At 40.1% G+C, this 25,046-nt stretch overlaps 1 protein-coding gene and 1 long non-coding RNA gene across 10 annotated transcripts in view; one reads left to right on the top strand and one right to left on the bottom strand.

Moving 5' to 3' along the window:
* Nucleotides 1-821: 821 nt before the first annotated feature.
* NPHP1 (nephrocystin 1) overlaps nucleotides 822-25,046 on the bottom strand; it is a 53,758-nt gene continuing 29,533 nt past the window's right edge. For 4 of the 9 annotated variants that reach the window (XM_081796806.1, XM_081796807.1, XM_081796812.1 and 1 more), the window contains 8 exons: nucleotides 23,895-24,005; nucleotides 22,575-22,657; nucleotides 20,253-20,329; nucleotides 19,249-19,348; nucleotides 9,808-9,920; nucleotides 6,358-6,431; nucleotides 2,858-2,902; nucleotides 822-1,196 (listed from right to left, as the gene is read on the bottom strand). In XM_081796806.1, coding sequence (XP_081652932.1) covers nucleotides 924-1,196; nucleotides 2,858-2,902; nucleotides 6,358-6,431; nucleotides 9,808-9,920; nucleotides 19,249-19,348; nucleotides 20,253-20,329; nucleotides 22,575-22,657; nucleotides 23,895-24,005 — 876 coding nt within the window. In that variant the 3' untranslated portion in view covers nucleotides 822-923. Of the gene's footprint in view, nucleotides 1,197-2,857; nucleotides 2,903-3,284; nucleotides 3,378-6,357; nucleotides 6,432-9,807; nucleotides 9,921-16,140; nucleotides 18,902-19,149; nucleotides 19,349-20,252; nucleotides 20,330-22,574; nucleotides 22,658-23,894; nucleotides 24,006-25,046 lie in introns of those variants that run through there. The other 5 variants (XM_081796803.1, XM_081796805.1, XM_081796808.1 and 2 more) reach the window with 3 other exon arrangements.
* LOC145715933 (uncharacterized) lies at nucleotides 18,791-20,515 on the top strand. Its single transcript, XR_014138230.1, has 3 exons — nucleotides 18,791-18,917; nucleotides 19,122-19,232; nucleotides 20,220-20,515. It is a non-coding gene; the product is annotated as an uncharacterized LOC145715933 (long non-coding RNA).

Genomic DNA, 25,046 nt, shown 5'->3' with positions numbered 1-25,046 from the left:
TTGAATTGGATTGTTTTTTGGGTATCGAGTTATATCAATACTTTATATGTTTCAGGTATTAATCCTTTATCACATACATCATTTGCAAATATCTTCTCCCATTCAGTAGGCTGCCTTTTAGTTTTGTCATTTCCTTCGCTGTGCAGAAGTTTTTTTTTTTTTTTAAAGATTTTATTTATTTATTTGAGAGAGAGAGAATGAGAGAGAGAGAACACATGAGAGGGGATAGGGTCAGAGGACGAAGCAGACTCCCTACCGAGCAGGGAGCCCGATGCGGGACTCGATCCAGGGACTCCAGGATCATGACCTGAGCCGAAGGCAGTCGCTTAACCAACTGAGCCACCCAGGCGCCCTGTGCAGAAGTTTTTATTTTTTTAAGATTTTACTTATTTATTTTAGAGAGAGCAAGAGCACATGAGATGGGGGAGGGTCAGAGGGAGAAGCAGACTCCCCGCTGAGCAGGGAGCCCGATGCGGGACTCGATTCCGGGACTCCAGGATCACGACCTGAGCCGAAGGCAGTCACTTAACCAACTGAGCCACCCAGGCGCCCCAGAAGTTTTTATTTTGATGTAGTCCCAATAGTTTATTCGTATTTTCACTTTCTTGAATAATCATAAATTTAGCTTTTGATAAAATCTTGCTTTTATACAAATCTATGGATACAGTCAACTTTAAGTTAGTTGGTTTTGAAAAAAATTTTCTCTAAATTTCAATAATACTATTTTCCTTATAAAATGTATTCTATTGTGTTAATATATACTCAAATTATCAGGTAAGTATTTCTTACAGAATGTGATCTGTACAAAAAGAATAAAGCCGTAGTGATAATGTGACAGTTACTTTTGGTTCTGTCATTTTATTCAGGTCATCAAGGGGGTCCATCAGATTCAGTGGGAAGCTGAGGGTCAAGGGCCACCACTGTCAGGCTGCATTCTTTCTTATTTCACCCAAGAAGTCATAGGTCTGCTCTGAAATGTCAAAAGGTTCATGGACTCCATCTGGCGACAGCAGAGCTTGGAGGGCGCCCTCGTTTTCTTGGTTTTGCTTAAGGAAGTCAGCAATAACCTTCCACCGGGCAGCCTCTGTCTCCTCTTCTGCCCATCTGAACGGGGGCAGGAGTGTGGAATGCAGAAGAGGGACCACACAGTCGTGGTAAACCAGGAGAAACATGGCCTTCAGGAACTCTCTGTCTCTCTGGGAAAACACCACCACCACAAATAAATGTGAAATGATCTATATCAATACTTTTTAAGTGTTACATACTATGAACTCTGTAAACTAAAATCCATCTAAGGGGTGAGGTGGAGGGTGCCATTAGTGTCTGGCAAGTAACTGGCTCTGAACCAGCTACTCAGTCGGGAAACCGCACTCTCTGAAGTGGAAGCAAGCAAGAGTCACTATGGAGGAGAGATGAGCTATTCTCCCTGAGAGTCTGGGAGAGACTCGACGCCAGGCCAGCGAGTCTCCTAAGCTCCCCTGAGGGTGTCTCACACATTCCACTGAGGACACTGGGGTGCTGAAATCTAGTTCTGGTGACAAGGGTGTGGTTCCAGGTGAACATAACTAAAACACAATGTGAAGTTGGCTGTATGCACTTAATTAGATTACAGCATATCAGAGACAATATCACGTTGATATAAGTGAAGGGTGGCATGAAATCCAGAGAAAGGAGACCCGAGGAGTAAGAATGTGCAGATCTTCTCCAGACAGCAAAAGTACTGCAGTATGGACACAACCAGTCAACCCCTGACACTGACAGGCTGGGGTAGGACTCTCAGGGAGCATGGAAGTCTGAAGGTGGAGATATCTATACGCAGCAGATCTACATATGGATACTGCCCCTCCAAGCAACCGTGTGTGTGGGGGGGGCGCAATTTCTACAGGTCTGAGGCCCAGCACCTTGTCCACTGCTGCCTTAGAAAAGCATTAAACCTGCCGGTTTTAGCAAAGGTCAAGTGTAGACACTACTGGTCAAATGGAAGCTCAAATAAGGATACAACACACTTTTACAATACATAGTGTGTGTGTCTGTGTGTGGACATACACATATATATAATAAACAGTTTATGTTTCTTAAAATTTTTAGGAGTTTTAATTTGCTCTCCCATGTTCCTTGTAGATAATTAACATTCTAGACTTGAAGTCCAAAAACCATGGACCATAAGTCAAATGCAGCCCACTACCTCTTTCTGTAAACAAAGTTTTAGAGAAACACAGCCACGCTCAGAGTTCACATGTAGTCTGTAGCTGGCTTTGTGCTGCCATGGCAGAGTTGAGTGTTGTACCAGAGTGTTGTATGTAAGGTCTCTTATCATAATTTATTGATAACACAATCAGACTCAAAAATAGTTACTATGTGGCCCTTTACAGAAAAAGTTTGTCAACCCTGGATGGGAGCAGTGAAGCCATTACTCACTGGTTAATACAAGCTCTGTTTGGTAATCACCAAGCTTCTATGGTAATGTAAGCATGAGTCATACATTTTTTCAATGTATTACACTGGGTAGGCCAATTTTCCTTTTCCTTCTCCTTACATGATATGGACTTTGAGAGCTAGAGGAATTTTTTAAAGTAAGAGAAATATGATAGCCAACTGGAGACTTTGTTTAGAAACTTCTCCTCAAATAACACTCAGTGATCTGAAATGATTGTTTTGATCAAGTGTTTCTTTTCACACTGGGACTCGCTCACCCATACCTTCTTGGAACATGTCTCTGCAACGACGATGGCACAGTTTATCTGATTAAGAGGGATTATGACTATGGCTACTTTGGCTAAGACAGAAGCATTATTAGCATGTGTAAGCAAGCAGTGAGCCCTGCAAATATTTAGTTTAGCGTGGAAAATCACATTACCTTCTCTGATCTTTTTAATGTGCTTTCTTTCTCAGCCCATGAACTCTAAAAAGCAAATAAATATGTTATATTAATACCAGTATTCATAAGCCTTTGCCACACTTCTGCAATTTCACGGTAATTAAACATATGGACAGGGTTAAAAACGCTGTACGGACCCTATACATATAAATAGTGAATCTGTAGGCACCTACAGATTCTGCTAATGACCAGAACCAGACCCACAGGGCGGTGAAAGCTACCGGAAGCATCATGATTCTTCTAAGTCGAAACTAATTTAAGAACAGAATCAGTGAAACACGAACATATCCATGCAAAATGCAGAAACATAGCACCTGAACAGTAAAATACTATTAAGGTTTTAAGGTCAGACGGTAATGAAAATAGAGAATTCTGCCAAATACCATACTTCTCTGCAATTCTGTCTGCTGTGATGATGACGGGGGCCAGGAGGAGATGAAATGAAGTACAACTTTGCAAGTAAATATCCCCATCTGTTCATAAAACTTCACACAAGCTTCTTTAAAGAAATTAAAAAACAAACCAAGTGCAATTATTCCCACAGAAATATGAATTGAAGACATTCTCAGCACCAGTTCTGGGCAAACTGTGAGCGGGGGGCGGCGGGGGGAGGGCGGGAATGTGCCCACTACTCTAGGCTCCGTTTTGTGCCTGCCTGCAGGGATTCTCCTGTTGGTGCCTGATTTCATGGATTCCATGAAAGCATCAGCCCTTGTCTCAGTGGGGAGGCCCTGGGGTGAAGATGACACATGGCACCAAGAACAAGATTCTCCATGAAATGAAGGAGAAATTTCCTACCAAGAGATCACAGGCTGTGCCCCTAATGCGCCACGTCTTGGGATGGTCCCATTTACCATGATCTGTTACCATGAATGGTCAGTTATTACCATGAAATAACCACCTTATGAGACTGTGGTCCACCACCTTATTGACTGCTGCACCTGTGGGTCCTGGAGAGTTTGAAGAGGACCCTTAGAGAGCCAGGGTGCTTTACCAAACAGGCAGGTACTATTATTATTATTATTATTATTATTATTAAAACACCACCAACAAACTACACTTACCTAAGTTGATGCTAGGAGGCTCACACACTTCATGATAGAAACTTTAAAAGGTATCTGGCTTCACATGACTATCACTTAGCAACTTTAGACTTAACAGCTGGTAAAATGTGCCTACTGTTTGTTGTGTCAAGGTCTCACTTTATTTTTCACTGAGCTACCAGCAAGCAGTAAGGTGTTTCACTTATAGTAACTCAGTGTCGAACAGCAAACGTATGTGTGTGTGCGCGCGCGCGCGCGTGTGTGTGTGTGTGTGTTGGGGGGTCACTACTATACACCAAGATCCACTTCTTCCTTCCTTCTGGAGCAAACAGAAGACGCCATCTCCCAGCTCTCTTGAAGTTAAGTGGGGCCTTGTGACTGGTTCTGGCCAACGAAATGTGAGTAGAAATGGCCTATGCCACCTCAGGGCAAAGGCAGTGGAAAGTCCAAGGACAATCCTCTATTCTCTCTTTCCCTTCATGTGCAACTGGCAACAGAGAAGCCACCTGTTCTAGATGACGCTATAAGGAAGTGGCGCCTCCACTAGCTTGCATCCTTGGGTGACTATGGAGCAGGGTCTTCCACTGATCCATGCTGGAAAGGTACCATGAGTGAGAAATTAACCTGTATTAGCTACCACCTCACAGGCCAGCTTATCCTAAGTAACATGGTATGCCATGAAGACAGGGCTCAAGAGTATAGAAATAAAGCGCTCTTTTTTATTTTTATTATTTATTGTACAAATAATTAACTGTGGAAAAGTTAATACAGATAAACAACTCATGATCCAGACGTAATCAGTATTACCTTTCTAGAGTATATTCTTCCAGATAGTTTTACAGGCAGATACATAAATGTAAATATATATATTTAAATACACTTACTACAACTCAAATGATTTTTTTTCACTTTAATAATGTGTATGAACAACTTCACCTATGTGCCTTTTCTTGAGCCGGTGGCGCATCTGGACGCACCCAGACTGACCTGCAGTGCACTTGCCTGGGCTATCTGCTCATCAAGAAATGCAGAATTTAGACTAGCTTAGTGCTAAAGCTCCAGATTCTATGAGTGTTACACACCTGGAGAAAATGCCAGCACCTACACGGGGCCGTAGCCACAGTGAGCTCTCGCAAAATACTTGTCGAATGAATCAGTGGACTTCTGTTCTGTATAATGAATAGATATTACGATACTAATGACTTTATAGGGGAAAAAAAGAGAAATTCTGCATTATCTAATGCTAGTGCCAAATGAACTTGTCTGAAATTATGGACAGTCATATGCCATTAAGTCTTTTTGCAGAAAACTTCATTATTACTGTTGACATGCCAAACCTAGCCAAACCATCACATGAAATCAGCTTCAAAATCTTTGTAAAAATCTTTGCCGGTGATTGCTTCCTCCTTCCATTTCTCTGTCAGGCCCACAGGACCTCTATCCTTACTGACAGGAATCACCTGCTAGCGTAGCTCATCTCCCTCCTGTATGGGTACTTTTCTGCCTGTGTGTCAGAGGCTTTCCGAAAGCAGAACCCTGTACAGATTATCCACCGTCTCCCATACACACTCTTTCCTGGCAATGTGAAGACTCAGATCCACTTTGCCCCCCTGCAGATGGCATTCTACATGCCAAACTGGATCCTTTGCTCTTCTTAAGAGCAAATAGAATACTCTCTATTCCTTCCTGCTTTAAAATGTTGGCTCATGCTGATCCTTCTATCTGTAATTTCTTCCCTCCCATCTCAGCATGTCAAAATCCGACTTGGCCCCAGCTTTTTATTAGGTCTATCTCACTGAGGACCTCTTATGAAACAGGTTCCTGATCCTCATTTGCTGCCCTCTTTAAATCTTCAAGGACCTGGATTATACATCCCTGATGGCACTTATCATGGTATCTGAGTACTGCCTTGCAGGCACAATGGACTCCTAATATTTGCTGACTCTGACATATTAAGTTCAAAAAATGGCTGAAAATTAGAGATTTCATATGGTTGAGACTAATATCCAGTTGCTATTTCATATAGCAGACAGTATATGTTGAATTAAAATAAAAAATTATATGCATGCCCTGATTCTCTTCTGAGAGGTCAGTTGATTTACCTAACAAACCATTTTGGATTTTTGCTCTTAGGACACAATCAGTGGCCATCTTAAGTCAAGGAATAAACAACAGGCAAGAGATTGCAGCAGCGTGCATAGCAGGTACTCCATCTGCTTATCGGGGCAGGGAAGGCAGTCTTGGGAAGTAACATTCATACTAAGGAGGGAAGGATGAGACCAAGTTAACTAGACAATGGACAGGGGTTGGGAGACACTGTCCAAATAGGAAAAAAACCCCAAAGAAACCCTAGAGCAGGTATCAGAATTCACTAACATGGTGTGTTTAACTAATTTCAGAACCCATCAGGTTTCCATCATGGTGTGTGCTACCTACCCTGAGTGCGTCCATCATGTCAGGCTGCTCCAAGAGCTTGGGGAAGGTGGCCAACACTGGGTTACTAATTAAGTCTGAAATACAAAAGAACAAAAAGGATTTTATATAAACTTCGTCCAATGTATTTGACTGCAACAGTCATAAAAACATTCATTCAGACAAAAATTATTGTGCCACATAATTTATTGATAACACATTCTACACACTTTAACCTCTAGGAGGGCTCAAAGCTGTCTGCTCAACCTCCATCCACACCTATATTCATACCGCAGGGAGTTCTGAAATGAGTCTTGTACCAAGTAGATAGAGCTTTTAGGGAGAAACTAAAGTGGCTCTGAACAGAATAAAACTAGAAAATTTTGTTCTTTCTTTGTCATTTCCCAATCTCTTTCCTCCTTATGATGTAACTGTGGTATGGTAAAAGGAACTAGTTAGAGAACTTATATAACTCAACACCAAAAAGCCAAATAATCCAATTAAAAAATGGGCAGAAGACATAAACAGACATTTCTCTGAAGAAGACATACAGATGGCCAACAGACACATGAAAAGATGCTCAATATAACTAATCATCAAGGACAAATCAAAATCAAAACCACAGTAAGAAGGGCGCCTGGGTGGTTCAGTCAGTTAAGCGTGCAACTCTTGATTTCAGCTCAGATCATGATCTCAGGGTCGTGAGATCAAGCCCTGTATCGGGCTCCGTGCTCGGTGTGGAGTCTGCTTAAGATTGTCTCTGTCCCTCTCCATTTGTCCCTCCCCCACCCACTTGCACTCTTTCTCTCTCTCTCTAAAAAAAACAAAAAACCACAACGAGATATCACCTCGTACCTGTCACAATGGCTAAAATAAAAAACACAAGAAATGACAAGTACCGGCAAGGATGTGGAAAAAATGGAACACCCATGCACTATTGGTGGGAATGCAAATTGGTGCAGACACTGTAGGAAAAAGTTCTTCAAAAAATTAAAAATGGAATTATCATATGATCCAGCAATTCCACTAGTGGGTATTTACCCAAAGAATCTGAAAACACTAATTTGAAAAGATACATGTGCCCCCATGTTTACTGCAGCATTATTCACAATAGCCAAATTACGGAAGCAGCCCCATATCCATAGACTGATGAATGGATAAAGAAGAGATACACACACACACACACACACACACAGAGGAATATTATTCAGGAATAAAAAAGAATGAAATCTTGCCATCTGCAACAACTTGGATGGATCTAGAAGGTATAATGCTAAGCAAAATAAGTCAGTCAGAGAAAGACAAATCCCATATGATTTCACTCATATGTGGAATTTAAGAAACAAAACAAATGAACAAAGAAAAAAGAGACGAATGAGAAATAGACTCTTAACTATAGAGAACAGATGGTTACCAGAGGGGAGGTGGGTGGGGGAATGGGTGAAATAGATGAAGGGTATGAAGTGTACACTTATTGCAATGAGCACTGAGTAATATATAGAATTGTTGAATCACTATACGGTACACCCGAAACTAATATAACACTGTATGTTAACTATACTGGAATTTAAAAAAAAAAAAAAAGAACCAGCTAGGAAGCACCCCTGCTCTTAGAAGGCTGAGCAGGAACCAATAAGTGCCGGGGGATAGGAGACCCGGGGCAGGCTGCTCAGGCCTGACTCCAGTCCACCAGAGCTCAGGGAAGGACCCCAGAACTGGTGTTGGGGTCAATGGATGGTGGTGGATGAAAATGAAAGGAATCAGGAGTTGAGGATTCTAGCCATAGGCCTAAATATTGTGTAGGAGAATACTGATATTCCACCATAAATAATGGCACGTGAAAGACCTGTGCAAAGAAGCACAGCAGGAAGGACACTCTTGAAATGGCATGGGCAATATAGTCTACTGTCTTGTTTCCTCAGTAGAGAAAAATCCTTCCTCTAGGCCTTACCAGGTTTATTCTGATGGTCAGATTCAAATGATGACAATGGTTCTGAGTAATCTCCTTCCCAACAAAAAAGCTAATAAGCCTTATTCTCTCTAAGAAGCCATATCATTCATGAAGTTTTTCTAGAGTCACTGAAATAAATTCAAAGGCAAGTGATGATGAAAAAGCTTAAAGTGTCCTTCCCTTGGAGTTATAATTATTCCTTGAGAAATGGTGGTACTTCCCTGATGCAGAGTTCCATTTCTATCTCCCTATCAGGTGCTAAGTCCCTGGGAAAGGACTCCTGTCTAACCATGAACTCTACTTATGCACGAGTGCTAAGCCATCATAGGGTTCTTGGTCTTGCTCACCCTGCTCCAGCCACACTGGCCCACTTTCAACTGCGATCCCTCCAACATACTTGGGTGGTCTTGCTCCGGGAGTTTGGATAATGGCCCCTCTGCCCAGACATGCTCTTCCCGCACACCTCTAACTCCTCTCTCAGGTCTTATCTTAATATTACTTGCCTACAGACTTCCCTGAGGTCTTCCTAGTGTATGCTCATGTTGGCTTTCTTCCTTTAGAACACTTATTTTAGAAGGTTGAAAAGGATTATTCATATAATTTTGTGTTTGAAGTCTGTCACTCAACCAGGGTAGGGATGCCCGTGCCTGTCACGTCCATCACGGGGCCTTGTACAATGGCTGGCATATAGGAGGCACTCAGTACATATCTGCTTACTGAGTCACTGAGTTCAAAGACTCTTCATTAAAATTAAACTGCCTTTTTTTTTTTTTTTAAGATTTTAGTTATTTATTCCAGGGGAGGGGGAGGGAGGAGCACAGGAAGAGGGATAAGCAGACTCTGTACTGAGCGTGGAGCCCAATGCGGGGCTCAGTCCCAGGACCCTGAGATCATGACCTGAGCCAAAACCAAGAGTTGGATGCTTAACCGACCGAGCCACCCAGGCGCCCCCAGAGGCAATTCTTATAACACATGTATATCTCTTTGCAAGTTCAATCATGTGCGACAAGTCATTATTTTTTTAAAATTATTTTTTAACAGTTTACTGGGAAAAAGTTTCAAGCTCACAAAGAAGTTGTAGAATTTCTCTTACCTGTATTCAATTTTTCCTAATTTGTTGATATTTAAACTGCATGCATTAAGAACCAGTTATTTTGGATGATTTTGGTCTCTTCCCAAAAAGATGATGTATATGCCAAACATGTGGTAAAAACAGGTTATTCAAGACATTGAGGGAAAATATGATTATATCTGAGTTTTAGGATCTTAAATTTCCAGAATTTGTAATGTGAAAATATGCATATTGTAAAGAACTGAATATATACTGAGCTCACACAGGATATACACAAGTGCACAATGGAGTACAATGCTGTGCATTTGAGGTAATTTATTCACATTGACGCAATTCAATATATTTTATTCCAAATGTCACCTTCAGAAGCAGAAGATAAAGGATGGCATAGGTTACATTTACTCAAAGCATGATGCATTACTGTACATAAGGAAACTGCAAAGACCCTTACCAGCACTTTGCATGCTCATCCTGTCTTTCAGGAGTACATCTCCAAGAATTTGGCGATAAAATACCAACAAATGAATGGAACACATACTTCCAATTAATGTTTCTGGCAGTAAACTGTTAAAGAAGAAGAACATGTATTCATTAAACAACCCCCTACAATCCAACCTACAGTGTTTTTAAAATATATACTTACTACTTTAATGAACAGTTCCAAGTTTTGCTTCATTATTGAAAAAACTGTTCTACAATTTTAAAGAAAATTTCCACTATAAGTTGCCTACAGTAAACCTCAGAAAACTAATATTTCTTTTTTTTTTTAAACTAATATTTCTATTGTACACCTTCAAGTCTGAACTCTGTTTTGCCATTCTTATGCTTCCATTTTAGCATATACACCCATGTTAAATGTTAAATAAAAAAGAAAAGTCATCAATTATGTGTTTGGGGAAGAAAGGGACTAGTCAGCTACATGTTTTGACAAAGCCATGTGGCCACCCATCCCGATGTGATGAATGAAGAGGAAACAGGAGTTCAGACTGTTCATGGTGCCGGGTGGAACTTGGTAGGGTGTGGCAATCCGGACTGAATTCTGACTTTGCTTCTTCCCAGCTATTGTGGCTTTGGGTTAATTAATTATTGTCCTTGTGTTTTGGTTTCCTCATTTGTAGAATACAGACAGTAATACCTCCATTTCAGAGGCTTACTAAAAGGATTAAATTGAGCTAAGTGTGAAGTGCTTAATGTAATGCCTGCTCCAGAATAATGGCTCAAAAACCAAAGAAAATTTCAATATTGATGGTAAGTTGGTATCAGTTTAAAATAGATTATTATAACTTTAAGATGTTATATGTAATCCCCATGATAACCACAAAGAAAAAGTCTATAGAATATACACAAAGGAAATGAAAAAGGAATCAAAATGTGTCACTACAAAAAAATTAATCAAATACAAAGGAAGACATTAAGGGACGAAATGAGGCACAGTGCCCCAGAAGTCCCCCAGAAGATGTACAAAAAAACCCAAATAACAAAACAGCAATACTAAGTTGGTCCCTATCAGTTATTACTTTAAACATAAATGGATTAAACTCTCCAATCAAAAGACACAGATTGGCAGGGGAGCCTGGGTGGCTCAGTTGGTTAAGCGACTGCCTTCGGCTCAGGTCATGGTCCTGGACTCCCGGGATCGAGTCCCACATCGGGCTCCCTGCTCAGCAGGGAGTCTGCTTCCCCCTCTGACCCTCCCCCCTCCCCCCCCTCATTCTCTCTCAAAATAAATAAAATCTTTAAAAAAAAAAAAGACACAGATTGGCAGAATGAACAGAAAAACAGGATCTAACTCTATTCTATCTATAAGAAGCTCACTTTAGATCTATGGACACTCATAGGTTGAAAATGAAAGGATAGACAAAGACACTCCATGCAAATAGTAAACAAAAGAGAGCAGGGGTGGCTATAATAATATCAGACAAAATAGACTTTAAGTCAAAAAAACTGTTAAAAGAGACAAGGATATTATATAATGATAAAAGGGTCAATGCACCAAGAAGATATAAAAATTATAACACATGCAACAAATATTAGAGATCCTAAATATATGAAGCAGACATCAACAAAACTGGAAAGAGAAATACACAGATCTACAATCATAGTAGGAGACTCTATTACACCACTTTCAATAAAGAACAACCAGACAAAAGATGAGTAAGGAAATAGAAGACAACACTGTAGACCACCTATAACTAAGACTTTTACAGAACACTTTGCGCAGTAATAGCAGAATACGCATTTTTCTCAAGTGTACATGGGACATTCTCCAGGACAGGCTACAATACCAGTCTTACTGTTAGGCTGTTAGGCTACATATGTTAGGCTACAACACCAGTCTTAATAATTTAAAAGACTGAAATCATACGAAGTATCTTTCCTGATCACAGTGGAATGAAATTAGAAATCAACAGCAGAAGGAAAACTAGAAAATTCACAAATATATGGAGATTAAACATCACACTCTTAAGCAATCAATGGCTCAAAGAGGAACTCACAAAGAAAATGAGAAAGTATCTTGAGACAAATAAAATGAAAACATAACATACCAAAACTTATGGGATGCAGTGAAGGCTGTGCTAAGAGGGCTAGTTTATAGCTATAAATGTTTACATTAATAAAGAAAGATCTCAAATCAACCACCTAACTTTAAACCTTAAGGAACTAGGAAAGAAAAAAACAAATGAAACCGAAGTGTAGCAAAAGTTAAGAAATAATAAAGATTAGAGTAGAGATGGACAAAACAGAACAGAAAACAACAGAGAGAATCAATGAAAACAAGAATTGGTTCTTAGCAAAGATCAACAAAATTGACACCTTTAACTAGAGGACTAAGAAAAAAAGAAGATTCAAGTTATAAAATCAGAAATGAAGAGATGTTACTACTGATTTTACAAAAATGGAAAAGGATTGTAAGACAGTACTATGAATAATTGTATATCCACAAGTTAGATAATCTAGATGAAATGGACAAATTCCTAGAAACACAAAACCTACCAAGGCTGAATCAGGAATAAATAGAAAATATGAATAGATTTATAACTAGTAAGGAGATTGAATCAATAATCAAAGACCTCCCAATGAATAAAACCCCATGACAGATGGTTTCACTGGTTTATATACACTATGAACAAGTGGAATCTATTCCTGGAATGCAAGGACAGTTCAACATTAAAAAAATCAATCAATGTAATACACTACATTAACAGAATGAAGCAAAAACCCACATGATCTTCTCAACTGATGCTGAAAAAGAATTTGACAAAATTCAATATCTTTTCATAATAAAAACACTCAACAATCCTAGGAATAGAAGAAAACTACCTCCACATAATAAAGGCCATATATGAAAATCCCACAGCTAGCATCATATTCAATGGTGAAAGACCATAAACTTTTTCTCTAAGATCAGAAACAACACAAGGATGCCTGCTTTCACCACTTTTATTCAATATAGTACTAGAAGTCCTAGCCAGAGCCCCAGGCAAGAAAAAGGAACAAAAGACATCCAAATTGGAAAAGAAGAAGTAAAATTATCTCTGTTCACAGACAACATGGTCTTATATGTAGAAAACCCTAAAGATTCCACAAAAAACTGTTCAAATAAACAAATTCAACCAAGCTGTAGGATATAAAATCAGCACACAAAAATTAGTCTTGCTTCCATACACCAATAATGAACAATTTGAAAAGAAAATTAAAACCAATTCCACATACAATAGCATCAAAAAGAAGAAAATACTTATAAAAATAGAAACAAAATTTCAATATTATTTCAAAAATAATAATCTGGAAACATGACAAGTGAGTGCTTTAAAATCCTGACACATGACATGCACTAAGTGCCTACTGGGCATGTATACTGAGCACAAGAGCTAACATTAGAAGATACTCAAAAAAATGTCTTGAATCATTCTAAATATACATTTTCTAAATATTATTTTTAGAAATACATGAACTCGGGGCGCCTGGGTGGCTCAGTTGGTTAAGCAACTGCCTTCGGCTCAGGTCATGATCCTGGAGTCCCGGGATCGAGTCCCACATCGGGCTCCCTGCTCGGCAGGGAGCCTGCTTCTCCCTCTGATCCTCCCCCTCTCATGCTCTTTGTCTCCCATTCTCTCTCTCAGATAAAAAAAAAAAAAAAAAAAAATCTTAAAAAAAAAAAAGAAAGAAATACATGAACTCTGTCATTAAGCGATAAAGAATGACCACATAGGAAATCTTGAAAACCTTGCAAACCATGCCCTTTATCAAGGAGGAAAATATCTTCGGGCTAAGAAAAACCATCAAAAGTTAAAAAAGAGACTTTAACTTTTGTAAATTAATCCTTTAATTTCTAGAATAAGTATTTTAGAAGGGGACATTAGTTGCAGAGGTAATGTTCAGGCTTCCAGCCTGGTGGAAGAGAACAGAGTAAGTATAATCCCTAGGGTGGTACAGGAGCAATGGATTCCCTAGAGGTAGTTTCATGGAATTTTGTAAGTATCCTTCACCACTTCCTAACCCCTGCATTTCTAGAAACATCCCCAAAATGCAAGACAGGCTCTCTGACATTCATATAGGGCACGTGGCACACAAAGTTAGAAATCGTTGTTTTTCACCGCCGCTACGATGCTGGTCTTGTGTCTGACCTGGATTTCAAAGACTGGCTGCGGAGGATCAGTTAAGCTGCCTTGATGCCACCACATGTCTGCTCAGTGTTCAGCTGCGATCCCTCAGGCTTGTTCCACATCCTGCCCTCTGGTCTATGGTCCATTTGGGCAGTGTTTCAGCTGCATGCCCAAGCCATGGCTCATGCTGAAGAACAGCCAGTGATTTTGCTGGAGGAAGGGGTGTAACCTTCCTTCCATTTTTCCCTCTCCTCTCACAGACCCGTCTGCTCTGTCTGGTTGGCATTGCTGCCAGCTGCGGTGGAGGCCTTCATTCCTCCCACAGGGTGGGCGCTCCCTTCCTTCTGGCACTGCCCCACAACATGAGGCAGGACTGCTGCACTTTATTAGTTTTCTCTGGGGAAATCCTCTGATTTTCCCAAACCCAAGATGAGCAGAAAGCTCCGGGCTATGGAGGTTGGCTAAGTTGAAGAAGTAAAAATATACTTCTTTCTGATCTCACAGATACACCAGCAAACTCTGATGGCGGAAGTGCAATGAACCTAATCATGGGCCCCAGGCTAGTAACACGATTACCTCATTTATTTTTAGAAACAATACAATGGAAGTGAAAGAGGGAAAAAAAGATGGGAGACATCAAAAAGGCAAAGACAAATAAGTTTATAGCAAATTTATACGCATGCACACAGCCTACTTTTACAGACCCGTATTTCTTGGGATTCTGAACTCATGCACTGGGAGTCTGGGTCGAAATTCAGAGCTTGCCCTCATCAGCGGCTTAAACGCATGCTTTTGGCCAAATCACATCAGGGTAAAACCCCACTGAAAAATAGCTCCAAAATGAGAATGGCATACTCTCAGTGAAACTGAAGGATCTCTTTGCTTCCTCTTTCATCTCCTACTGAGAGGGTGACCATGATTACAACTGTCTCCGCCAAAGGAATCTCACAGGCAGGATTCTGGTGCGGTTTCTTTGAAAAGGAGACAAGTCTACATTGGTTAATTTGCATTTTTGCGGGTCTCTGGACATCCAAGGGTACGCACACATACGACTGCCGGCTGTGAGAGGGTAGTATGAAGACAACTAGCAAAGGAACTGGGGGAAAGTGGGCGGGAAGGCAAACTCTCCCTGGGCTTCCCACCATTGGGTCTGTGCGCATTGTTGTATCTTGCTTGGCATAATGTTAAAAGCCTCTGTCCTTTCTCCTTTAAGCAGAAGAGTCTGGCCAAACAAAAGTGGAGTTCTTAAGCAAGGGAGGATGGGGAGAGAGGTGTGATGCACTTTTGAAGGAGAGGACGAGGGCTCTTGGTATCATTATTTGTCTTCCTCTTCCATCCGCTTGAAGGTGGCAGTCAGGGAAGGAGAGGGGACTGAGATGGATCAGTCTTGCTTCAGTCTCCACCTCCAGGGTGTGCAGGCTGAGGGCAGAGATGCCCAAAAGCACCCATGCTGGTGCCCAGCCTCTCACCCTGGACCCACAGCACAGCCTTCACACCACAGCTCATGGGCTCTGCAGTGAGGCAGGGGCGTCTGGATTCTCTGTGCCCATGGCCTGGTCTCTGTGAGAGCCAGCCTGAGCCTAGGCCGCACCAGAGAGTTGCCCCAACCTACACTTGCCACTACCAGGCATACACATTTCAGGATCATACAAAGTAGAGTGGCAATGCTCGGGTCCCCCTCTGGGCACTAGGAGGAGAGAAGAGCACACACCAAGACAAGGTAGGGGACTTTAGGGACAGCAGGAGGCAGAGCAGAGGTCCTAAGGAAGATTTCTACTTTGAAATTCTTTAGTAAACATTTTTTTGGGTGCCTAGTGTGTGCTGTGATCAAACAAGCACCTTAGTTCCTGCAGTCCGGAGGGCAAGGACTCAGGACCCTTCTCTGAGAACCAGCATACAGAAGAACACTCACTGCTTTGGAAGCATGGGCCTGCCTACCTGACCTGTGCACCGCCCAGACAAATCTGATCCCTAGATGGTAAAAAGTATCTTGGAACCAGTATTTGGGGCCAAAGCAACACTATTAAGAGCTGTACTTGAAAGACACACTTGGGAGTACTTGGGGAACTCTTGGAGGCTTACCAATGAGATGAGGAGTGGGAGGCTGAAGAAGCAGGAAGAATGAAGCCAAACAGGATTTTGGCTTTTCTTTTACAAAGACTGCTACTGTGCTTCTTTTTTCTAAATCTTGAAAAATAACAATTTTCCAAGGAAAGTCTGGCCAAAAAAGGGGATTTATAAGTGCTATAAACATTGGAGGGGGGGAGGGCAGTCAAGAGAATGAATAATATCCATGAACACATTATTAATGGTTATTGAAAGATTTAATTGTTAATACTAGAATTAGAAAACACATTTCAGTATCAGATATAAGAACAAGGAATATTTAAACTAAGGGCATGATCCAGAATGAGAAAAGCAACAATTCAGGAGGATATGCCAAGTTTTCATCTCTTACTCTGTTTCTTGGTGATCAGCAAGAAGCAGGTCGCGGTGGGACAGGCCAACTTCATCAGTTTCTGCTCCCAGGCCCTGCTCTTCCCTTCCACCTCTTGTCCACTATATGCCCTCTGTGTTAGGTTCCTTTTCTCCATGGCTTCCTATCTTCACATGTGCACAGCTCTCCCATCCTTCAAAGCCTATTTCAAATCCCTCCTGATCTTACCAGCTACACAGCACATCTTCATTTAAACAAATTTATGACATACAGCACCATGGACCTGGAATTATATTTGCATTTATCTATAATATGATAATAATAATAGTAAATAATTATTGCTAACACTTACTTTATTTTACTCTGTGCCATATACTATAAAAACAATCTAAGTGTTTTATATACTTTCTTTTTATTAAACCTCATTATAGCTTCATGGGGTTGATATTATTATGCCCATTTAAAAGATGTAGACATTGGGATCCTGAGAAAGATAGTTAAATGACTTGTCCAAGAGGCTACTGAGTTGGAAGGTGACAGATCTGGGACCCTACTAGTGTAAAAGTTCCCTGAAATAGGTGAAGGGGATTAAGAGTACATTTATTGTGATGTATGGAATGTACGGAATTGTTAAATCACTATATTGTACACCTGAGATGACTATAACACTGTATGTTAATTATACTGGAATAAAAAATCTAAAAAGAGCTCTCTAAATCAATAAAAGAAAATTAACTAAAAAGTAAAATAAATTTTAAAAAGCTCCCTGAAGAGGGGCGCCTGGGTGGTTCAGTCATTAAGCGTCTGCCTTCGGCTCATGTCATGAGCCCAGGGTCCTGGGATGGAGCCCTGCATCGGGCTCCCTGCTCTGTGGGAAGCCTGCTTCTCCCTCTTCCACTCCCCCTGCTTGTCGCTGTCTCTCTCTCTCTGTGTCAAATAAATAAATAAAATCTTTAAAAAGAAAGAAAAAAAGAAAAAGAAAAAGAAAAAAAAGCTCCCTGAAGAAAATGCAAATTAAAACCACCAGGAGATACCATTACTCACTTATTAAAATGGCCAAAATAGAAAAAAATGGATAATACCAAGAATATGCCTAATTGGAACTTTTATACATTGCTGCTGGGGGTATAAAATGCTATAGCTATTTTGGAAAACAATTTGGCAGTTTCTTATAAAATTAGAAGGACACCAGATGATGCAGCAATCCCGCTCCTAGGTATTTATACCTCTGAAAAATAAAGTCATATGGCCACACACAAAAAACCTGTATGCAAATATTTAGAGTGGCTTTATTCATAATTGCCCAAACTTAGAAACAACCCAGATGTCTATCAGTTAGTGAATGGATATATGCATTATGGTATATCCATCAAATGAAATAATATTTAGAACAAAAAAGAACAACTTCTACTACGTGCAATGGCCTGGATGACTCTCAAATGCAGCAGTATGCTGGGTGAAAGAAACCAGACCTAGCAGGCTACATACTGAATGACTCCATATGTATGACATTCTGGAAAAGACAAAACTGCTGGGAATACAAATGGCCAACAGACACATGAAAAAATGTTCAACATCACTCGGCATCAGGGAAATACAAATCAAAACCACAGTGAGACACCACTTCACACCAGTCAGCATGGCTAATGTTAACAACTCAGGAAACAACAAATGTTAGTGAGGATGTGGATAAAGGGGAACCCTTTTCCATTGTTGGTGGGAATGAAAACTGTGCAGCCACTCTGGAAAACAGTATGGAAGTTCCTCAAAAGTTAAAAATAGAACTACTGGGTATTTATCCAAAGGATAAAAAAATGCTGATTCGAAGGGGCACGTGCACCCTGATGTTTATAGCAGTGATGTCCACAATAGCCAAGCTATGGAAAGATGTTCATCTACTGATGAATTGATAAAGAAGATGTGGTGTATATATACAATGGAATTTACTCAGCATCAAAAAATGAAATCTTACCATTTGCAACAACGTGAATGGAACTAGAAGGTAGTATGTTAAGCAAAATAAGTCAATCAGAGAAAGGCAATTATCATATGATTTCACTCATATGTGGAATTTAGGAAACAAAACAGAGGATCATAGGGGAAGGGAGGGAAAAATAAAATAAGACAAAATCAGAGAGGGAGACAAACCATGAGAGGCTCTTAACTACAGGAAACAAACTGAGGGGTGCTGGAAGGGAGGTGGGTGAGGGGATGGGGTAACTGGGTGACGGGCATTAAGGAGGGCATTTGATGTAAGGAGCCCTGGGTATTATATGCAACTGATGAATCACTAAACTCTACCTCTGAAACTAAAAACTAAAAAATGAAAACTGAAAAACAAAAAACAAACTGCGGGAAAAGACGACAGATGAGTGGCTGCCTGAGGCTGAGGCTGGGGAGCTGACCACAAAGCAGACAGCTGTTTAGAGTGATGGGAATGTTCTTCATCTTGGTTGTGGTGGTAGTTACACGACTGTATACACTGGTCAAGACTCAGAGAACTGTAAACCAAAAAAGGTAAGTTTTATTGCATGGAAATTATACCTTAACTAACCTGATATTTAAAAAAGGTTCCCTGACGACAGGATTGTGGATGGCAAGCCCGATTTAGCCAAGTTTCTCTACTATTTCTGACCAAATGTATCACTTGAACTAACCAGTAAACAAAAGCGTAAGCTGATTTGAATTTTCCTACCATTCCATTTCCCTGCTGATCCTCAGCACATGAATTAATGAGGAACAAACTAACCGACAAAAGATGATCAAGCAGGAGGAGAAGCCAAAAGCAGAGATGGTCTCTAGACGCCGAAGGGCCTCAAGTTCACTGGCCAGGTAAGTGGGTACCAACCTCAGCAAGTCTCTTGATCTTCTGTTCAAAGATCTCAGTTTTACTAGGAGTTGAGGCTGCCTTCTCATTGTCATCAACTGATGGAAAACACTCCCATGTGCTTTAAAAAAAAAAAATAAATAAATGTCAAAACTTGGAAGTGCTTGAGACAGTGAGTATAATAAAACAAAGTACTTTTTACAATAAAACAAAGATTTGGGGTAAAAATAGTAATTGTATGAAAAGCAGGAGTCCCTCACATACCCTAAATGAGCTGATAAAGAGATAAAGCATGGTGTTAAAGCCTCCCGGCCTCCCTAAGTACCCCTGGAGCTGCCACTACACCAGAAGCTTCAACAGCATCGCTGCCAGATATTATAAAGGGATAAAGGGAGTTTAAAAAAGCATGCCTGACTCCAGGCAGATCCAACTGCTTCCCAGGTCCTAAGCCCTTCCCTGTTCCAAGAAGCTGGGACAGGCATCACCAGGGCAGCAGCAATGCTATGTGTTCTAAGTTATGAAACAAGGAGAGTTCCAAATCTCTCAGGAGCTGAGCTCTGCAAGGCAAGGATCGGATCTGTCTTACTCTCCATTTTCCCATTATTTAGCACAGTGCCTGGTCAATGAATATATTAAAAGATGCTCAATATTTGTGGAAGGCAACTCGGCATGTGTACCACAATTTGAAATGTCTACGTCCTTTAGCCCAGCAACAGGCAACCTGGGAGTTAGTCTATGTCATTAACTCTGTGGCGGTCACAAGTTATCAGCCCAGTGTTCAAGGAGAAGGCATTAATGAACGGTCCTCATGCTTTCTGATTGCCTACGTTAGAGTCTTATTTGTGCTACCAAGAAAAGAAGCACTTAGATAAAAGTGACTAGGATTTTACTATCAAATGACTTATTTTTAAAAATGTGAATTCAAGTGAAGAATGTTATGCTTATTAGAATATAGCTCTCTTTGCTGATGCATATTCTGTGTACTTTCTCAGGGAAGGAGAGAAAGCAATGCCTAAGAGCTGTACCTCTTCTGGATATTGAAGGGTCCACTTCAACACCTTTTTCATAAGGGGTGCCACCATTCAAGAAGAGTTCATACGTTCTACAAAAGAATAGCAAAAAACCACGTGTTTCTATTTTGAAACACTGAAATCAGTAGTGAAATATTTTTTAGCACAGATAACATTCCCAGACATTTTATTTGTTTCATTGCTAAATGAGAATAAAAGTTGTTGATTCCTCTGTGAGGTATTACCTCAGTAAATAAAGTTTCTTTCTTAACTTTGAACTATAGAAAATACATTTTTCCCCATTAGAATGAGAAAAATTAATTGATGCCATTAAAGTGTTTTGACTTTAATGACTTACATTAATGAATGTATTAATGATGTATTTTAAATGTATTTTTCAAATGCTTAAATGGCATAGAAATGATAAGTAAAAAACAAAACAGGGGCGCCTGGGTGGGTCAGTCAGTTAAGTGTCTGCCTTTGGCTCAGGTCATGATCTCAGGGTCCTGGGATCCGCCTAGTGGAGTCTGCTTTTCCCTTTCCCTCTGCCACTCCCTCTGCTCTTGCTCTCTCTTTCTCAAATAAATAAAATCTTAAAAAAAAAAAGCCAAAACCAAAAAAACCCCAAAACATCCCTCCCCATCCCATCCCCTCTAGTCTGGTAAGGCCCTTGCCCTACCTTTTTCTATGCAAATGCAAACAAATATATATATATACACAGTAAATCTCAAAACTGACACATTTTCTTTCAAAGTTGCATATTACCTAAGTATAGAAAGTAGAAGATAAAAGTCCTCTTTAATCCCACTGCATTACCTCCCTAGTTCTGTGCCTCAGAGGCAACCTCTGGGAACACTTTACATAGGCCCGCCCACATATACACAAAAATACAGTTTTTCATGAAAAAAAATGGAGCCATAGTACACATACTATTCTGCAACTTGGTTTTTCCATATCATAATATACATTGGAAATATTTCAGTGTCAATACATGGGCTTCTACCTCATTTAGAAAAATAGCTGTGACTTCCCTTTTGGAAAGATGGAGTGTTAAACACCCTTTTCCCTCCCACTAGGTACAGCTAAAAACCCTAGACATTCTTAAAAACAAAACAAAACAAATTTAAATCACAAGCACACTGGACTTTTATGTTCTGGGAGGCCGTGCCCTTCTCCCTATCACCGGGATGATGTCAGAGAAGGACAAGTGGAGCCCGGACTTTTACCTCTGCCCTGTGGTAAAGAGGCCATGCCTGCCCCTGGGGTGTAAGGAGAAGTCACAGAAGGCAGGGAGCATTATCTGAATCAATCCTCATAATAACCCTTTGGGGTAGGAACTATTACAATCTCCCATTTTAAAGAGAGGAAATTGGGGCTTGCAGGCAAGGAACCTGGAACTTGGCTTACAGTTACACAGACAGAGCCAGGCCGAGAGCCCTGAATGTTATAATTCCAAACCTTGGATCTTAATTACCATCCTGATGACTGCCCATGTGTCTCTCTTCTGTGAATTTCTTGTTTGTATCCTAGACTTAGATTTTTTTGTGTATGCCCATTTAAAAACTTGGACTGTCTTTTTCTTATTCATTTTTGAGAACCCATTTTATATTAGGGATAATAATCTGACCATTCTGTATATAATGCAGATATTTGGTACCAGTCTGCCTTTTGGTTTTAAGTTTTAAATTCGTTTACAGTGACTGCCATTACAATTTCAGTGTATCACCTATAGGAGAAAGGTAGAGTCACAGAGGACCTGGGGACCCTGGACTTAGCTTTTCCACTCTGGAGAGAATCAGGTTCTGTTTCAGCACTGTGAAATGTGCTAATACCACAGAAATTTACTGAAAAATATTCTCAGGAGAGAGTAAACATCTTTTATTATTTATTTATTTTTTTTTTGAGAGAGAGAAAGAGTGAGTGAGTGAGCGAGCAGGGGTGGGAGAAGAGCAGAGGGAGAGGGAGAGAGAATCCCAAGCAGGCTCCATGCTCAGCGCAGAGCCCAATGCAGGGCTCAATCTCACCACCCTGAGTTCATAACCTGAGCCAAAACCAAGTTGGATGCTCACCCAACTGAGCCAGCCAGGCACCCCTGAGTAAACATCTTTTAAAATACCTATTCTATAAGTGGCATTTCTTCCTCTCTAAGATGACCCTGTGCATGCTGTTTTCATATACCACCTCAAAGAACATTAAAAGATCAACATTAAAAGCCCTCTCCCCACAAGTTTTTGAAATGCTAACAGAATATACACTCTGCAAACCTGAGATATCCAGATTCTAAATAATGAATTTCTACAAAATTACTCATTTGGAAGGAAAATATAGGCAACTTACTTTGCTGGAATAGGAATTCCACTGGCATCAAAAAGTTTAAGAAACACCCAGCCACAACTTAATTCTCCTCTTTCACCGGTTGACTATGAAATAAACAGGCATACAAAATTTAATTATCTGAACCAAATTTAAAAGCACATACCAAGTCCTTTAAAGGGAAGAAAATTAGCATTCACTTTTAGGACTAAAAAATTCTGTACAAGAAAATAAAGTGAAATACAGTGGGTCCCATTTTCCTTGCAGGCCAGATGGCAAAGGCAGTATGAAAAGTGAAAATCCTATCTTGTCAAATTACTTTTGCAAATTCCGTAAACCTGATGATGTGGCAACTGTTGCTATTGTTTCTTAAATGATGTATTTGTGGAATGATCTAAACCATATCAGTACTACATGGGATTATGCAGCTTTGCCCCAATGAGAGATGGAATGCACAAATTAAATCATTTTTTTTAATCATCCGTCAGAACTTTACCTCCACTGTCAACTGCTGAAGGCCACTAGGGACTTGCTTGGGGCCCTGCTTCCCTCTCCTGTCCTACCCACCCATAACACATTTGGATGCATCTGCCTTAAAGAAATGAAAGGATGGTGTGATACTATTAATATAATAGCAGTTGGTTCTCTGGGTCACCTTGAGGCCAAGTATATATACTACACCTACCAAGGTATTATTAGAATGTGGAGACATTTAAATTACTATCATGTCAAGTAGGTGAGGATGATTAAGAGCACACTTATCATGATGAGCACTGAGCAATGTACACAACTGCTGAATCACTATATTGTACACTTGAAACTAACATAACACTGTACGTTAACATACTGTAATTAAAATAAAAGACTCAATAAAATAAAAATAAATAAGACTATCACAGACCCATATCTACTGGTTCAACTGTTTACATGACATGAGTTAATCCAAGTTTCTGGTGCCTTTATAAAAATTACCACTCTGTCAGGTCCCTTAATTAGAAGCATCAGCCACAAGGTTAAGTATAACTTGACCCTCTAGGACAGAGGTCAAACAGCCCCGGAATGCCACTGAATATCTTTTATCACTTTCACAAAGTCTCATCCTTTTCAAATCTTCATTCTTTAAAAGCACTGGAGTTCATTCAAGCTATAAACAAATACACTTTTATTGTAAATGCTACTGAAAAAGCAGCGCTATATATAAATTAGAACCACCATTCCCATTCCTCGCGAGATTAAAATTTTATTACATAGAAAAACCTCAATTATTTTACTTGTAAATAGACTTTTTTTTTAAACTTCCCTTTAATTGATACATTACAAAGCTTTATCTTTCAACTGACATACATTGCGAATATAAGAAATTCCAAGTTCAAATAATATTCCAAGATCTGGAGATGAAGAATTGGATCTGATAAAACAATCACCATCAAGCAAGCAGGGCAAGATGCCAGTAACCTGAAACAATAAAGAAAACTAAGTTACTAATACAAATTTAAAATGGGAGGGAGGTTTCAGCTCTACTTGTCTGTGTGTAGTTTATACCTTTGCACCGTAATAATGGTCTTTTAAAGGAAACAGAAAGCAGGTGGATTGGACCCATCTACACCAGAAATTTCAAGTTAAAAAATTTAAGTTTTGTGTTGAGGGAAATACCTTTACTTTCACTCACTCTTTGGTGAGAGTAGAGGCTAATGTGAAACAAGTACTGTACCTAAGTCCTCAGAGGTGTTATAAAAATAGTTTGCATATATAATAAGATATTTAACTTAACCATTGTTTTTTGTAAACAGAACTAAAATTGAAGACTTTATACACACATTTGCTCAACTTTCCCGAGGTGTGCCTTGCAAATTTTCCTTTCCTTTCTCTTTTGTTCATTCCTTTTCCTCTCTCTGGACAACCACACCCTCCTGTCTTGCCTATAAAATCTTCCCCAACCCTCAAAGTTTAGTTTCTCTTCTACAAAAGCTTCCCTGAGCCTGAGGGCTGGAATTAATGTCACCCTCTTCTGCGCTTCCACAGCACTTAAGAGTCCGGCAACCGTGACATTCTGTCCTTGTGGTGGTTATCAACAGACCCCGCCCCCACAGGGCTACTCCAAGGATTAAATGAGATCATAGAACATGCCCAGGAGGACCTACCACCGTGCCTGGCACATGGACAGAGCTCCATAAACACAGGCTATTGTTATTATACCTGTATATGTTTCTTCTCTACCAACATGTAAGTTCCCACAGTGGCTAGGAAGAATGTCTCACACCTAACAGATGCTTAATTTCCCTCAACAAAGGAACAATTTCTTATTATTTCTTCTTCCAAACAGTTTGTCTTTATATCCAGAAAAAATTAGAAAATTCGACCCTAAATGCTTCATATACACAGAGATGCAACATCAGAACTGTGAAGCATTGTGCCGAAATACAAGCAGTAGGGCGCTTAGATCAAACTGGACTTCCAGGAGATGCACAAAAAGCAAGCGGGGGCACATGCAGCACG

This window comes from Leptonychotes weddellii, chromosome 10 (assembly GCF_054177405.1).
Source record: "Leptonychotes weddellii isolate Sample4059 chromosome 10, ASM5417740v2, whole genome shotgun sequence".
Lineage (NCBI taxonomy): Eukaryota > Metazoa > Chordata > Mammalia > Carnivora > Phocidae > Leptonychotes > Leptonychotes weddellii.
This window is presented reverse-complemented; position numbering and strand designations above follow the sequence as displayed.